Here is an 18,482-nt window from a genome sequence, read left to right on the forward strand (position 1 = left end):
CCAGGCAGGAGTCAGCTGCCACACCACGCCCCCATTTAGCCTAGGCGGGGGCGTTGGCGTAGCGATGACTTTGCATTTTGCATTGCTTTTGCTGGCGACTTTGCTTTGAAAGCAGTTTCGAAATTATTGTCTCTCAGCTAACATTGCCGGCGGTCCTGCGACTGCTGCTCCTCCTGCTGCTGCTCCTGCTGCTGCTGCTACTACTGTTGATCCTGCGTGGCCTGCTGGAAATCCAGCTTCCACTCCAACTCCAAATGCAGCTGCTTGTTGCCAACTTCACCACATTTCAATGTTGCGTGTAGAGTTATTTCAAGTCATTGTTATTGTTAGAGACAGTACCCATTGAAAAGAATTGCCAAACAGTTGGGTATCCTGACGGCCTGCAGGCGGAGTGCATGAAATCTTTTTTAACGTCTTTACTTAATATCAAAAATAATTATTCAAATATTATTGTTTAAAGATTGTCGATGAATTTCTATTAAGTTTCAACAATAAAATAAATATAAATGATAATTTCGCCTGATAAATATCGGTTGAAGTCCTACTGGTTCTTATTTGACATTTCTAATACTTAGATTCTAATTTGACTCTCGTTGAATTGAATATTTTTACCGATATGAATTATATAATGCAATCCTTGGCCGCAATCTAAAAGTAGGACTGCTGAGTATCCTTGGGTCCAACAATCTTATGTGAGGCCCTCCATTGTTGTTGTTGTTGGTGTTGCTGCTATTGTTGTGGTGTGTGCTTACACTCGCAAATGTCTTATTTATGCTCAGCACTTTTCGCTATCCCAGCGACAACTGCGTTTTTGCTTCATCCTGTGGCTGCAGCAGCACAGATCACAGCAGGTGGGCGGTGGGTTGGTGATAGGATGGAGCAGTTGCCGAAGTGTGGGCGTTGGGTGGTTGCCTAACTCCTTGGCATTATATACACTGTTGTGGCTGGGGCGCGTCTCAGTGCCGTCTGCTCTTCTTGTGGCTTCACTTGCAAATGCTGCCTCCACAATACACTCTTCGTATCCAGCTGTGGGCGTGCCTCTGTGTGTGGGTGTGGGTGTGGGTGTCTAGTGCTCTACGCCATTTGCATTGACTTGGGTCACGGAGGTATCTTCAGTTTCAGCAGTTAGTTAGCAACTGCGGTCATGTTGCATAATGCTTCACACGCACAGCCAAAGAAATTAACGCATTTTTGTTCAGGCCTTGTAAGAGAAGCCAACAGCACTCTTGGCTCTTAGCTATATGAAAGTAAAGAAGTATTAAGTACTTATCTATATATAAAAAAAATTTACAGCTATTATCATTAGAGCACCAATAAAAATGAACAATATTATTGACTTTTCCTCTTATTGGCAGCAAATTATTAATTTGAAGGAAATGAAGGAATTATCAAAATGAATATATTTTACAACATAGCTATTTTACATATAGCTGTATAGCTTCTAAAAAAATGAAGAAAAATATAAATTGTTTTCAATATATTTACTTATTCTTTTTAATAGGAGTTTTGATCAAATTTATAAGTAGTAATAACAAAATAGTTTTAAAATTTTATTGTTTTAATATATTTTAAAACTAGTATGAGAATTGAAGCAAATATTGTGGTTGTAATTAAGAATAATAATAATAATAATATTCTAAATAAATATTAATATAAAAAAAGAAAATATTTAGACAATTATTATTATGAATTAAATAAGATATTTTTATGTTTTATTATAACTGAAATCTAAAATACTTCATAGTCTACAAATAATAGATTCGAATATAAATTTTATAATTTTTTGTGTGTAGCGCACAGCAAACATCGCTGCGGAGGCACAACTTCTTGTTGTGGGCAGCTTTGAGGAAAGGGTAAAAAGGTTTGTTGGTGTAGGTCGAGCAAGTTGCAACTCTCTTTTTTAGCTGCTTTGGCTGTTGCTGCTGCTGCTTTGGTCATACTTCAACTTCACTCGCTGCTTTTCTTATGCAGAAATCCATTCAAGTTGCTATTGTTGCTTTTGTTGTTCTCGGTTGTTATTTTTGCATAATAGAAAATTGTTTATATGCAATACACTCAGATATATACATATATATACATATATATGTATAGATGCAGAGAGTAACTGTGCAGCTATGTCCCTGCCCGAAAGAAAGCCGAAGCCTTTTATGCTGCTTATTACGGCTGAAGCATAGCCTGACCTGACCTGAACGCCAAGCCAAGTCAAGCCGAGCCGAGCCAAGCCAACCCAAGCCCAGTTCCGCATGTTTATTGTGCATATTTTAGAGACTTTGTAGCTGGCTGGCGAGCTGAAAACGAAAACGTAAATGAAAATATTAAATTGCATTTAAAACGAACGCATAATCACATTAACTGAAAACTGTCGCCCCTAACTTAATAAGCAGCCAAGTTTGCAAGTTGGCCAACGCTGGAGCTGAGCGGCAGCCGATGGCGCGAGGGCTGAGGGGTGCGGGGTGCGGGGTGAGGGGTGTGGCAACAGAGCCTAGGCTTGAGCCGTGCAACATGGCACGTTATAGAATTTAACAAAATTATTTAAAATTCCGCAACTTTGGCTGCTGCAAAAAGTGGGCCAACAGTAAAAAACTTTGCACAGCACAGCAGCAAGGGACAACAAGTGCAACAACAACAGCAGCAACTTCAGTTCGCAGTCCAAGGGTCAGTTTTGCAAGCAACTTTTAAATTAACCCTAATTCAGACAGCAACAACAACAAATTTATATACATAAGTATACATACTTACATTTATATATACGAAATATATACGTACATAGTTAGGGCATAAAAGTTCACAATATTCTTGCGCATTTTTCAACTTTAACAATTTATTAAATGGGTCAAAAGCCACTAAAACTTCATTTATCATTGCATGAGCAGGCAACACGCCCACTATACAACATTCAACGCCTCCCTCGACCAGCTTGTCCCTATATATTTAGCTGACGCGCAGCACTCGGTACAATTATTGCTGGCAATGTCGTTATACCCTGTAGTAGCTTATGGGGTATATAGCGTAAGAGTCACTTCAACGTTAAATAATTGTTAATTTTGTATAATTCATCTTTTTTCATTACACTACACCGACGAGTCTACAGATTAAGAAAGAAAATGCAAACGATCATCTGTTCAAGTATATTACTTTCATTATAAATCTTATGTATATATTTATAGATCTAATATTTTGTGTACCTAATAAATCTCTTCTAGTGAAATACATCCATTTTCAAAGTTTTCATAGTTTATAAATGTATCTGTATCATCCAATATATTTTATGAAATATTTTGTAAATAATTATTATACAATATTATTTTAAGGTCTCTCCAACAGCATTCAATGTGAATCGTTTGTGCCCGATAATTCTTAATATATATTTGACATCAAAGGCATGTTACATGTACTGAGTATACACATATTTTATCATACCCGATGAGCAGTCCAACTTGTTGGTCGCGTTAAAATGCCAACAAATCGCAGAGACGAATGAGCTCAGCAACTTGAAGTGTTTCCGGTATGCCGCAGCAATTTTTTTCGCTTGCACTCCGGCTAGTGGAAGCCTGCCCACTCGCGCCCACCCACTTGTCCAGCGCGCCAGCCGCCAGCCACCAGCACCACCACCACCTGCCACCACCGAGGAATGCACAAAAAAAATACACGGCACAAGTTTGTCGAGCCAAAACAAGCGCGGAGTCGGTAAAAAAAAATGCCAAGAATTATACAATTTATTAGCACACTGCGAACCGAGTGCAGGACGAGTATCAAAACCGGGGACTGATGGGGATAATAGAATTTTAAATATGCATGCACGCCCAGTTCTGTTCTGTTTTCTCTTTTCCTTTCTTTTTTTAATTTCAAACTTCAACTCGACTGCCGCTGAGAAGTCTATTAAAAATTTAACATCACGTGGGGCATTTTTATTTTCCTAAATGTATAGAGTAGTTGTACGTAATTTGTCCGCATTCGCAATGGGTTCACCTCTGGGTAGTACGAAAGGAAGGAGCAGGTCAAAGTCTTAATAATTACTATTGTACTGCATATTTCAAATTACATAATTGCCAAAGTATGATGGGGCAATGGTGCACTAAAAACACTTCCTTATTGTAATTATATGAAAACTTGATTTAATCTAATGAATTTAGACTTAACTGTAATATGATCTTTTATTATACATAGATGTTTATTCCTTAAAACTGTATATATTTAGAAACACGTATTTGAATTTAAATTTTACAGCAGCTAACGCGCGCTGTTAACGAACAGAGCTTTTAGTGCTTTATCGATAAGCTTTTAACGAAACTGTGGCGGTCGGATGATAAGAATAAACCTAACAAAACTCAGCGCATATAAATCAAACGATCTGGCAGCACTTTCACTCACCCGAGATTCAAACGTTGAGAACGTTAATAGCTTTTTAATACTACTACCGAAAATGTGGCTAACTGATAATAATAATAAATTACATTTTTTGATAATTTCTTTAGGTGATACGATAATTGCACAAAAATGAAAACATCAGATAAAAGTCAAACAAATGCAGCACACGGCGTTTAGTTTGTGGTGGCGGGCCGATAACTTCAACTTGGCTGCAAGTGGCCCTCAAATAAATTTAAAACTTCAAATTACTGCTAATATTTTATTATTATCACTAATCATATAATCGTACAAATACATCATATATACTCTATATCGAGACTTTAAAATTCTAATGCATAATTGCAAAAATCACGTTTCTTAAATTAACTGGAATTGAGCTCAAAATATTTCTATTTGGTGATTTATAGGAGTTACTAAGGAACACTGGAAAGACACTAAGATTACTGCTACGAGGTACTCCAGCGCTCTTAGAAGCTATGCATAATACTAGCTAACAATTTACGGAATCTTAGAGCCCTGTATTAAAACTAATAATTAACAATTCTATGCTTAGGCATGTTCTACGTTGCGCTGCAGAGGACGATTCTCCGCCAGCGGCTCCAGGGGCAGCAGCTTGACCGTCTTGTAGCCACGATCACGCTTCAGCCAGAGCCAATTGTCCCCATTGAAGTAATCCTCGATGTGCTCCAGACTACGGCCCTTTGTCTCCGGCTGGAACAGGCACATGAATACTGTCAGCAGGAAACTGGAGGCGGCAAAGACCATGAAAACGCCGCGCATCTTCAGAAACGCTTGCAGCGCCGGAAAGGCCTTGGCAAATATGAATAAAGCCACATTCATCGAGGCGAATACACCGCCAGCTGTGCGTCCACGAATGCGAGCAGGAAACAGCTCCCCGATCATGATGCCCGGCATTACCATCAGAGCTGTATTGAAGACGATGTAGCCGAGGAGGCAACCGCCTGCCACGAGCACGTCGTAGGGCATCTTGGGCTGACCCATACGGATGTACATAAAGACACTTAGCACCAGGCAAAAGACGCCCGATCCAATGCCCGAGATGACCATGATGAGACGGCGGCGCACAAAGATCAGAATGCCGCAGAAGATCATGCAGCAGAGCACACGCACAGCCGCTGTCCAAATAGCCGCCTGATTCGTATCGAAGTCGGCTCCAAACTCGGAGATGATGTCGATGGCGTAGAAGATCACAATGAAGGTGCCGGAGAACATCTGCAGCAGCGAGAAGACGATCACAATGAAGAGCGGCTTGATGGCCACACGCTGGCAGCAGAGCTTGAAGATGTTCTCATTCGTCTTGGTTGTGGCTCGCTCCTTCTCCAAGCGCACCTTCATGTCGTTCAACTCCTTCTGGGCGGTGATCTCGCTGCCACGCAGAAAGGTGAGCGCCTGCAGCGCGCGTTTCTCTAAGCGATTGCGCACCAGCCAAGCCGGCGTCTCCGGTATGAAGTAGATGGAGACGACAGCCAGCGCCGGCAGGATGTTGGCGCACCAGGCCACGTCGCGCCAGTACAGAATGGTGCCCAGCGAATAGACGAACAGAATGCCGCACGAATAGGCCACGTACGGAGCGCCAATGAGCAGACTGCGCAGATTCGGCTCTGCTGTTTCGGCAATGTACACCTGGAAAGAAGAATGGGAGAGATCAACTAGAGCACCTTTCATAATTATATTAAATATTGTAACATATCTGGGATGGTCTATGAAATGTGGGTGATCTACTAAATGGTCAATTACAGAGCGAATCAATGGATAATAATATATCAAAAGTGTAATTTCTTCCGTTGAATAATATTGCAGAATATTGAAGTGGTCGATCAATAATGATTTCCCGTCTATGGAGGAAAGTAATGTCATGTTTCCAGAGTACGATATATCCAAACCCTATCTCACCTCATTCCATCAGTAATTAATATAGCAACTTTTGTCATACCATATGTATTCATCTGATCATCTAATTATCATTGAACTTATTATCTAGCTTATTATATTATTATCTAACTCTCTAATCGTCACTCAAAACAGAATCATAATTCATCAACGTCAATCTCAATTATAGCTGTACTCTATTATACTCCAACTCATTCTTACTTACTGTTTTTAGTTCTATCAAATGTTATACTACTCGAATTTCAATCTGTCATAACAAAAATATAACAAGTTCAAGTTATCAAGTTAGCTATTCACTTCTTCAGTAACTAATTCAGCTTTCATAATCACCAACCAAAAATTCTAGTATTTATATGGTTTAATAGCTTATTAGAACTAATCTTGTATAGCTACTTGATCAGCTCAATTGAATGAATCGTATTGATGGATTGAGCCTTACTCTACTGATAAATTATAAGACCTCCATTAGGTAATTTTCAATAAGTGCTAGCTTATCAAAAATTGACACCTGCTTCGACCCAAGCTGAAATCTCTGTGAGAATCTATATATAAGTAGACTCAAGTGCTATTTATTATCGCCCATGGTATAGCTATATGTAGCCAAAGCACCCCCACTGAATCATTTAGCTGAACAACCGGGCAAGATGAGTGCGTGACGAATTCCTGGAAGCAGAGAACGCTTAACCCACCTTGACCTCGCACAAGTTCTCGAGCAATCCACAACAAGCAAGCGACAACAGCTTTCCCTTAATCTTGGGACACTCACGTAGGGGCCCGCGCTCTGTTGTCTATGAACAAACAGTTTGATCAAACTGAATGGCAAACAGGGTCACAGGAATATCAAGCAGCTGTATCAACTAGATATATCAGCATAATCTGAAGCTTAATCATAAAATCATAAATCTTCAGCCACTGCCGCCGCAGACGACAATTAATGAAATACGTTTCTCGAGGCACACGCGCAACAAGTTTCTGCTCGGTTTGGGGCGCAGCCAGCCCGCCCCCTGCCCGCAGGCCGGCGCCCAGCTGGCAACAACACACTTATTATAGACTAAGGTCAAGAATCCGGAACTTGAAGCTGTGTGTGCGGAAAGCGATTTGCTAATGCAAATGGACTGCGTCGCATTTGGAAGACGCTTGCGTTATCATTTTGGCCGCTGGATAAGTCATGGGCATATCCATAAGATGAATAAACAAACGCCGGCTGTGCGAAAATTGAGCTGCGCAGAGAGGGAGGGCGAGTGAGAGGGACGCTGCAGTATGGATTAACATACAGCACAATGGAGCACTCGATTATAGTCGGAACAATGGAATTAAGTGAGCAGTTGACAGCCAACTGACAACCGACAAAAGCCAAGAGACAAGCGACAAACGACAAGCGAGAGACGAGAAATGAGAAAGGAGAAACGAGAAACGAGAAAAGGCAGCTGACAGCTCTGCTGCGTCTTTTTGTCACCCACTTGTCTGGGGCATTTGGAGCACAACAATTCCTACTGGGGCGTCAGGGCTGCGGCGTATTATGTCACCTATTTATTAATCTGGTTAATGTGTCAGTTGGACAAATGGCAGTGTGAACGAACTATGCGATATTGGCATTGGCGCGTCTTTATTACCTGGCCGGGTCCGCCCAGAATTCCAGTCGCAAAGCCGCAGAGGAAGCGCGCAAATATCAGCGCCTTCACAGAGTACGACATGGCCATGGTGCTCCAGCCCAGGAACAGGGGTATTACCGACACCAGCAGAGTTCTGCGGCGGCCCAGGTAATCGGCCAGTGGTCCAGAGATTAACGAGCCGAACGGCGTGGCCAAGCTGTGTACGCTGGCTGCAAAGGGAACAGGAAGAGGAAGCAGAGATTTAGTTCGAAATACTTAATGTACGATTAAAGACTTTATATAAATGTAACTACTTAGAATTCGTTTAGTTGAACTGCGACCAAAAATAGTTTAGTTCAAGTCTATTTTCTACAATATATGAAAAATAAAAATTTATAAAATTAGATATTCTTAAACGACGTAAACTAAATCATTTTATAAAATTGCATAAAACTTTTCTTTTCTTTTATTCATGGCTAGATTTATGTATCTCTTAGCATATTTTGTTCATATTATCTGTAATTTTCTACTTTGAATGAAGCTCAGAAGACTTTGGCATATTTAAGAAATATATATGGTTAAACTACCTATTATTGTATTTGAATGTAATTATAGATATTTGATAGATCGATATGTAAACAGACAGATAAATATATAAATAGCTGAACTGTTAAAAATGTAAGCGAAGAGTCAGAAAATTTCGAATATAGTACTTTGAGTTTGTTCAGATATATTTACTAATATATATATTTACTAATATATCATACTTGGCGTTGTACAGATTATAGCTCAGTTATCATCTTACCTATCCAAGAGCCGGTGCTGACATCTATGGGCACCTCCGTCGAGTTCATGCTGAGCTGTGGCAACAGAACCGCCGAGTAACCAATGGGCATGCCACATCCCGCAGAGAGCAAAAGAACGGCGCAAGTGGATAAAATCTGATTGGAAATACAAATCAAATTAATTTAAAATACTCAAATTAATGGAAATAAATTCAAAGAAGAAGGAATAAAGACATTTTTTTATTTATACATATACATATTATATTTATCTAGTTCATCTTTGAGAATAAGAGTTATATTTAGCATGGCAGCAAACAGATTTGAACTTGAATCAATTTCAAGTGCTTTATCAAGTCATTGAAAAGGCAATTAAGAATGGCTGAGTCATGTGAAAATAAAAATAAAAGCCAACAGATTTTTAGCTGTGAGTTACTTCGATATAGGATGACATAGAAAGTGATAGCTTTACTTTTATACATAGTTTTCATCAATTTCATTCTTATAGGTTATTGGACGCACGTAAGGATGTGATTCCTGATCATGGTCTAAAAGAAATGAGGATTCAGAACTGATATTTTGTATATATTGTAGTATAACTATAATGGGTTCATATCTAGGTACTCCAGCATATCTATGCCTATACACGCATAGAATCTACTAATACATACATACATAATAAAACACAGTTAGAAAAGCAAAGTTAAATGAATAGCTAACTTATTTTGCTCACTCAGATATTGATCACAATATATGCATGAAGTCACAATTCAATATTAGAGACGTGTTGGAGCCAATAACTGCAATTGAGGCTTAATTGAATGGGGAAGCGACACTGTTGCAAGTTGACGTAGTTTTGATTGGAAGATTGGCAATTGGCGGCAATTGAAGTTGCGACGCGCTGCAATTAAAGCAACTGCGAATGCCATGCAGCTGACCCGCTTTCCACTTGAGGTATCAATGGTGATAAACGATCTATGTCGGGGAAATGAAACCTCTTTGTGCCGCGTGCCTGTCACTCAAATTCCTCATGGTACGATCGAAGGTGTCGCCTATATAAACACTCTGAATCTACTTTCATATTTTCTTAATCATGCGAAGAAATTTCAATTTATATCTTATCATTGCGACCTTCACGCTAGCTAGTGTCAGGCCAGGCTATAAACAATATCATTACGTATAGTTAAACCAGAGAGAGAAAGAAAAAGAGAGAGAGAGAGTGTGTGTCTGACTGAGAGAAGAGAAAATCCAGAGCTGGTTTGGTTTTTATTTGTCAAACTCCTTTGCGCAAAGTTGTGGAGCACCCTATAAAAAGGCTTGCTGAGTTTTAATTGAAGGATCCAATTTTAAAGCATGAGAAAACAATGGATATAATCTGTGATAATTGAATGTCTTTTGAGACCGTTCTCTAGAGGAGACGGTAACAGTAAAAGGAAGAGAAACGAAACGAAGGATCAGAGCATTTCAAAGATAATAGAGAGAGAGAGAGAGAGAGAGAGAGAAAGTGTGGAGCAGGACACAAAACAAGGAAGAATGATATAATTATATTCAAAATTTATATTGGTGTTTTACTTGCTGATTAAATACGATCGATCGCAAAAGAAGGAGAGAGATGAGAAAGAGATAGATAGGGAGAGAAAAAACTCACTCATGAATGATTTTATTTTGCTTACTTTGCGAATAAAAATTCATAGGAGCGAGAGCGAGGGAGAGAGAGAGAGATAAATAGTAAGACAGACAAAAAAGAAGATAGTGAAAAGAGAGGAAAGGAAATAGAACAGTTAAAACAATATAGCTAACATAACATAATCAAAGACGCATTGCATAATGCTCAAATAAGTGAGAGATATCTTGACCGAAACTGATGAAATTATTACTTGACTCACATGTCACTGCAATCAGTTTTCATAGTAGTAATAATTACATAATGATGTCTACAATATGATCGATTTATGATACCCTACAGAAACGTGTGATTTTTGATTGATTTATATTATTGTAGAATAGAAAAAATAATTTAATATCTTGATGACTGTCACCTATAATGGACATTTGAACACTTTTATTATAAAGCGGCCCATGAGCTGGAATGTGCTTTGGCCTAGCTGTGTTGGCTTGAAGTTATTAAACGGGCTCCTGCCTGCTTTGCGGTCTACTTAGAACAGACAAAACTTGTTTCGATGCGACGCTAGTTAAGGGCTCGACTGGATTATCGTAATGTTCATGCGAACTCTCTGAGTTGCTGAAGTTGCTGTACCTCAAACCCCACTCAAACCAACTGCTGCAACAGCTGCTGCCACTGCAACACCCACTCCTGCTGCAGCTGCTGCTGCCGACAAAATTCACTTTCAAGGACAGCCGACAAAAGTTGCTATAAAAGAGAGCGCCAAGGGAGTGGCGACTCTCTCTTAAAGTCAATAATGCTGAGAGAGCTTAAAGCTTCAGCACGTCTGCTTGATAAGTCTGATGCCAACCTGTTTTTCCTGTATGTTGTTGTTAGCGAGCTATCTTACCTGGTTCATCATGCCTCGCCGATTGGCCGCATCGTGGTCCTGCTCATCGATGGTCGACAATTTGCGCACCTTTTGCTTCGCCATCGGCATCGGCATCGACATCGACATGGGCACTTTGCACTGGAACTCCGAGCCCGGCACCATATGATATGCCATCTTCTGCGGCACGATTTTGCTGTACTCCTCATCCCTGAGTGGAGGAAGACGAATGAAACAATAACGGCAATTAAATAGCTGACAAGCCAATTGAAACTGCAATTCGTTGACATTGCGATGTCATCTGACATCACGCCATTTCTTTTATTGGCACGCTGTGCCGCTAATAGGATCATGAAAGCCATCAAGCTGCCTCTAAGAATGTGGCAAAGGATACCATTGCGAGAGCGCAAGTAGCTAATAAACCTCAATTGAGTTCTGATCATTTTTCAATGTCATGCATTTAATTGATTCTATTTTCCTTTCATTTGTGTTACATTTCCAATTGGAATCAAATATTTATTTATATACATTTGATCATCATATTTATAACATCTTCTGATCGGCTCGCTTAGTTCAATTCATATGAGCAGAACAAAGCCAGGTTCATTAAGTACTTTCGGTTGGGGAGCATTTCGACGGGCTTAAATGCCATTCAACTGCAGTCAGAGGAGAATTAAACAGGGCAACCCATGTACAATTACTAAGCTCCTCAGGAACGAAAGGGGCTTCCCCGAGCTAATATCTTGAAGCCCTCTAAAGAATGCAGCTAAATTTATCTTATGCGCTATAATAAATGGAAATGAACAGAGATGATGCTGCTAGCTTATCAACGTGATATAAACCCTACGTAATTGTATTTCATCTCAACTTTTGCCTAATGAGACTCTGAGATTGTTTTAAAAAGAACTATTGTATAAGAATTTTAAAACGAAGCAACGATCGCTATAGCTGTCTCAGAGATCATCTCTGTCTCTTATCTTAACTTGACTGAAACATTGAAAGGGTCCATTCATGAAGAATCATCCAATAACTTATGCATTATACATTACATTATTGTAAGAATAGATCAATAGAGATGGCATTTATATATACACATTTATATTATACACTTCGCCATAGAACTGCTTAAAATACTAAAAGTGCTTTAAAGAATCTTATATAATATAAGACTAAGATATCGAGTGATCAGAATTTATCAAACTGTCATATTTATGCAACGGAATTTTCTTTTCCGAAAGAGTTTCGATATCTCTATACTCTCGCTTCTCTGCATTGCATATGTACATATATATGTTCATATTTCGCTCTTTCTTGCAAACCCTAAATATAATTACCTATATAAAGTTAGTCATTTATCATTTGTTAGTAATGAGAGTTAAAAATATAAATGAATATTTTTGTGTAATATTTTCATAAGGAGAAAATTTCAGTATGCTAGATCATCGATGAATTCGCCACTTAATTTTAACTTTAGATTGGTGATATGGACTTGTAAGTCATTTGCTTGGCTGACTCAGATGCAGCAGAAAAACAGAGAGAAGCAAACAAAGCCAAGCACCAGCTGGGCTGGCCTGGGGGAGACAATTAGCCCGCGCGGTGTACGCTGCGTATACGTCATAAGCTCAAAAGCCATGAGACGGAATTTACTGTTTCCATTTTGTTTTTATTTTATTTAATTCGATTTATTTATCACACTTTTTGTTTTACTTTTTGGCTGATCAGCAAAAAGTCACAAACGCCAAGCGGCGCCGCAGCTAAAGAGAAAACAACAACAACAACAAAGGTAAACAACAATTTTAGCGGTATTCCACAGCGCGTTTTGTTTTCAGCTTTTTGTTTTATTATTAATTTATTTTGTTTTTGGCGCACGTTTTTTCACTCGATTTGCCTAATTGACTGTCACCTTTTTTTTGCAGGTTTATTGTCTTTTGTTTTGGTTTGTGTTTTGTAATTATTTTGTTCGGCGAAAATAATTATTATCATTATTTTGTTCGTTCAATTTTGGTTGTTGTTTGTGTTTCACATTGCTGCATTGTTTTGGTTGAACAGGTGCGTGTGATGCGAATAACTTTTGGTGTTTGGTTGTCAAGGCGAAGCTAGACCTCACCTTGATTCACCTGTTTTCTTTGATATACATATATACACAATGAATTGTTGCTCATGAACGATAAGGAAGCGCTTGTGACACACTTTGCTAAGATTCCCTCAAAGCTTACGTGAAATGCCTGAAATGCTTGAACTGCTTTGCTCTACCAGGAATTGGGTTCCTCCTCTGTCCTGCAGGAATTCCCCTGAAGCTGAGTGCATTTCTGCTATAACTTATACGCTTCTCTATTTGAAATTGAATAGAAACCACACACAGCTCAATTCTTGCTCTTAAGAGCATTGCAAATGCGTCGCTAGGAGGCCAATAGACCCGGATCTTGAACCTTGAACGTTAAACTTTATAGCACACTTATAGCATTGGGGGAACCAAATAGAACGACTAAGCGTGAATTGCATATAAAGATTAGAGAAAATCATAAAACGAGCAAATCTACGCCAAATTCCTTAATTCGTATTATCAAGGGAGCTGCAGAGCTATGCTCCATCCAAAGTTGAGGAAGTACTGATTAAGAACACAGTTCAATGTGCCAATGTGGCTCAATGGCAATTGCCGAAGTGGATACAGCGGGTTAGAGAGGATCTACTTGCTGAAATCAATCGCTTGACACGAGTCGCAAGCTCAAGAATCACACGATGTTAATCAATCAACGGCGTGATTGATGCCAATGGGAAAGCAGAGCGCGTTTCGCTTATCGATCGAAATGCGGAAAGTGTGAATCGAACGAGTTTCCATGTTGACCACACAAATTAGACAATTGATAAGAGAAACATATGTATATACATATACATATATATGCACACAGTAGTCGAACTTCAACTGCTTTGTGGCTGGGCCAACTAATTGAACCAATTAAGCAGGCAACAGAACTATATATGTATGCCTAGATTAATGCTTTATAATTACTATAAACACATCCAAATATATATGTATACAATATGAACGCATTGATTTCATAATCATTAGCGCTCCGCTGCTGCTGCTGTTCTTGTTGTTGTCATGACTGCCATACACGGCGTATGCGTAATTGAATTGGACAGCACGCTGGAAAGGCCTGCGATAAGATAACTGTAGTTCACCGTGGGAATCTTTAAATTATAATTTACAAGCGTATAACCGTATATACAGAAACCGTTCGATAGCAGCTACTCGAATTCGCCTTATCGCATTAATTAACAATTTCTTCCAATGAATTTGTTAATTACCAAGGCAAACAAGGCGAAGGCGAAACTTAAATTCCATCCAATTAGTAGTTTCCACTTTGAAATTATTATTTTACAATGTTCTGAAATTGTTTGCCCATCATAATTTCGGTCAATTCAAGTTGCAAACTAATTAGGGAAGAGCCACTTCCAATTAGGAATATAATTTCACAATTCTTTGCAATTCATTTCACTTGTAATCAATCAAAAATATTTGCCAATTACAAGTGGCTTCAACTGGAATCTCATGCAAATTTTGCCAATTTGTGCCAGCAGCAATGATGCAGCAAATTTCTATCAATTTGAATTGATTTATAAGCTTTCTAGATCGCCCGACTATCAGGTCTATCAGCTCTCTATCTACAGACGCCGATCTCAGCTCGATTATGAAGAGCTGTTATCGCTTCGATCGGAAATAAACCTTCAGCTCGTCGCCTCAGCCTGATTATGGATTGGCAAAATAATCAACTCAGCTTTCTTCATAATTGGCTAGATTGTAAATACCTATTACCTCTTAGCTCGCTCTTATGGACTATAAATTAAGAACTAATGAACTGATTAAACAATAATTTAACAATGAATTTAGTTGAACATATTTTAAGGGTATTCACATATGAACATCATTTTAACAATGTTGAATGCATTAAAATGCCCGACAAGCATATAGTCTATATGCTATGCAAATATAATGCAATTATATATAGCTTTTACTATTTAGTCTATAAATGCATATATAGCTTATATTTACATATATAAATATCTTTTTTAATAGTAAATATACATAAAAGTGAGACGGCCAACATGATTGTCTTATAACAAATTTATATCATATAGAGTGGCATTATCATGCATTAATAAAAATATACGTTATATCTATTTAAGGAATTACTACTTTGTCTTGACCACAAAGTCCTTACGCACAAATAATATTTTTATGCATTCTATAAAAAAAATCAAAACATTCCTGGTACAAATATTCTAATGATGTATTCAATTTAATTTTATAGGCCAACGCTAATTCTATACTAATAAAGCTAATAAAAAATAAGTAAGAACGTTGCAGTCGGGCGTTACCGACTGCGGAATACTCATTCACATCCCATCAACAATTTAGTAGTTAAGTTTCGTTCTAATACTGTAGAATATACAGGTTTTTCCGATTTGCCACGCCCCAACTGGGCGTAGACACCTCATTTTTGGTCAGTTTTTAGAAAAAGATAACGTTACCCTAACTGCAAAGTTTGAATGCTTACCCTAAAAAAATGTGAAAATTACAGGGTATTTTTCGATATGCCACGCCCCTAAAGAGGCGTAAAAATTATTTTTGGGGAATCGATAGAGGAGGCTACCAGTAACTCAACTATCCAAATTTGAAGCTTCTAGCTATTATACTTTAGGAGATATAAACTTTTGCGGTTTGCCACGCCCCCTGTGGGCGGACATATATCCGACAAAACTTTTTGGTCTTGGGTGATCAATCCGAGTATATATACAAAATTTGAGGTCTCTGCCATCAATAGTGTCCAAGATATAGGAGAATTTAAAAAATCACTATATCTTCAGGTCCGATTTGCCACGCCCCCAACGGGCGTAGACTTATAATTTATCTTCAGACTTTATAGAATCATACCATTAGCTGACGTGCAAAATTTCAGCATTCTAGGTTTACAACTTTAGGAGATACAGTTTTATCCGATTTGCCACGCCCCCAATGGGCGTAGATATATCCGCCATAGCTCGTGATCTTGGGTGGTCAACGCGGACCTACATACCAAGTTTCAGCTTTCTAGCTCTTCAACAAACATGATTTCTGGTATATCGGAAAATGCATTTTCCGATTTGCCACGCCCCTAGTGGGCGGATCGGGAAAATTTTAACACTTTATAAATCAGAGATATACACGAGTATGTGTTCCAAATTTCAAGTCTCTAGCTTCAGTAGCGCCGAAATAGATTGCGTTCATACGGACAGACGGACAGACGGACGGACGGACAGACGGACAGACGGACAGACGGACGGACAGCAAGACGGACATTGCACAAAACCAATATACTGATTCACTTTCGTGAATGAGTATAATGATTCACTTTCGTGAATGAGTATAATTATGTTGGCTGCGCTATAAAATTTCTTATATGTATTTCTTATATGTGTTAAATACCAACATTGCAAAACAACTACAACATACGCTATAAAAATAGAAAATACAAATTAATTAAACAAGTTTAAGGCGTAGATTCTAGAGTTATATTTAACCATTTAATAAATTATTTTGAGATTATTATAAACTGAAAAAAAAAAAAATAATAATAATAAAAAAATCGATGCTATGTGGGAAAATGATATGAATTGATATTATTTAAGGAAGCAACGAATAAACTAAGTTTTGCTATACCAGATATACCTATTCACAATTGAATGTATCAAAATCTTGCTTGACAACAAACTGAAATCGCAAATTTTGCTCTTCAATATATATATATATATATATATATTTTTTTTTTTTTTTGGGATCATGACTGATTTTCGTAACTATTGATTGATTGATATATTGGTACAATGCTTATTATAATAGATAATGTTGATAATACTATTGGATACCTTAAAACGTGTTAATGCACTCTGAATAACATGTCAAGTGGTCATTGCGAAATAAATTACTTAAAAAACAAAGTTGAATATTTTATATAAATTTAGATACACGGTTCTTATATGTGGACAAGCCCAATCGACTATAAATTTATCTAGATTACATACATGTTTTGATATCTATGTATTTGAATAATGTTCACCAAACAATAGCATCTACAAATATTTACTTAGTATATGTAAAAAAATACTAAAATTGAACAGAAACTATCTGTACATCTGCATAAGTATAGCTCAGGGAGCTCTTTCAATCTCCTTCGCGAGCTTCTACATTCATTAATTTCTATTTATAGCCGTATTTCTCATATATTTCTGGTTGCCATAGCACAGATATATCTTATCTGTTTTTTCAATAACAATTTACACTCAACTACCTAAGTCTAGTCACAAAAGCAATTCGTATTCGAATCGACAATAAAATTTAAATATTTTTGTGGGTTGTCATCGAGTGACAAAGCCAAGATTAGGCATTAAATATGAAGCTATCGATCGACCGAAATTTGCTTTGCATATATTTGCCCAACGTCCCGTCACAAAATGATGCAAATTGCTTTTTTATGTACATAAAAATTATTATTTCGCATTAATTTTAATTTTTATTTATTTATTTTATTTTATTTTTTTTTTTTTAAGATCGCAGACTGAGACTCAGTGTTATCAGCAGCCTTATCAGCGAAACTGGACGAATATTGGAGCAGAAGACCGAACAACTCAGATCGTGTTGCAATATGGAATACAAACAGCAATAACAACAACAACAACAAATTGTAAGAGTCATGGCTTAAAGTCTATTTGGTTGAATATGCAAAATAAGTCGGGCAGACTAAGTCAAACAGTAGTGATTCGTGAAAATAATTTCTCGTTTTTGCGTTGATGTTTTATGCCTTTCACATTTACCTTTCGTTGTTCATTTTTTTTTTTTTTTTTTTTTTTTTTTTTCTTGCAATTAATTTAGTCAGAACACGCAAAACGCAATTGCACAAATTTTTTTTTTTATATAACTTGGCGATTTTCCAGAGTCAGAGTCAGAGTCAGAGTCAGAGACTTAATTTAATGCGCGACTTAAAGACACATTCGATGTTAACATTAAATATAAACGCAGACACTTAACACATACAAACACACACGAATATTCACAATAATGCAAACAACACGCGCTGATAGCGAAAACACGCCGCGATCTCACGACGATTTCTTTTGCTGCCAAACTGCGAACTGACTTCAAAATTTTTGCAAAGCGGCTTTATATTTATGAGCGTCGAGTCGATCGACCAATTGGTCGACCCACACGCACACCGGCAAATGAGTGCGAGGGCAGGCCGAAAAGTTTCGAGTTGTATACAAACAGTAGCAATTCGCAACAATATAACTATATAGAATAT

At 37.9% G+C, this 18,482-nt stretch overlaps 1 protein-coding gene across 2 annotated transcripts; it reads right to left on the reverse strand.

Moving 5' to 3' along the window:
• Positions 1-4,613: 4,613 nt before the first annotated feature.
• On the reverse strand, positions 4,614-18,333 carry pippin (solute carrier family member pippin). 2 transcript variants are annotated; one of them, XM_089469882.1, is made up of 5 exons: positions 17,998-18,333; positions 11,167-11,356; positions 8,677-8,812; positions 7,893-8,101; positions 4,614-6,012 (listed from the first exon to the last, which is right to left on the reverse strand). In XM_089469882.1, exons 1-5 carry the CDS (start codon positions 18,009-18,011, stop codon positions 4,918-4,920), a joined length of 1,644 nt encoding a protein of 547 aa, XP_089326008.1. In that variant the 5' UTR covers positions 18,012-18,333; the 3' UTR covers positions 4,614-4,917. The 2 variants fall into 2 exon arrangements, with proteins under 2 accessions (XP_089326008.1, XP_089326009.1); XM_089469883.1 differs by lacking the exon at positions 11,167-11,356.
• Between the last annotated feature and the right edge of the window lie 149 nt (positions 18,334-18,482).

The sequence above is a fragment of the Drosophila arizonae genome, chromosome 5 (genome assembly GCF_054131065.1).
Source record: "Drosophila arizonae isolate 15081-1271.41 chromosome 5, UAZ_ARI_1.0, whole genome shotgun sequence".
In the NCBI taxonomy this organism is placed as follows: Eukaryota; Metazoa; Arthropoda; class Insecta; order Diptera; family Drosophilidae; genus Drosophila; species Drosophila arizonae.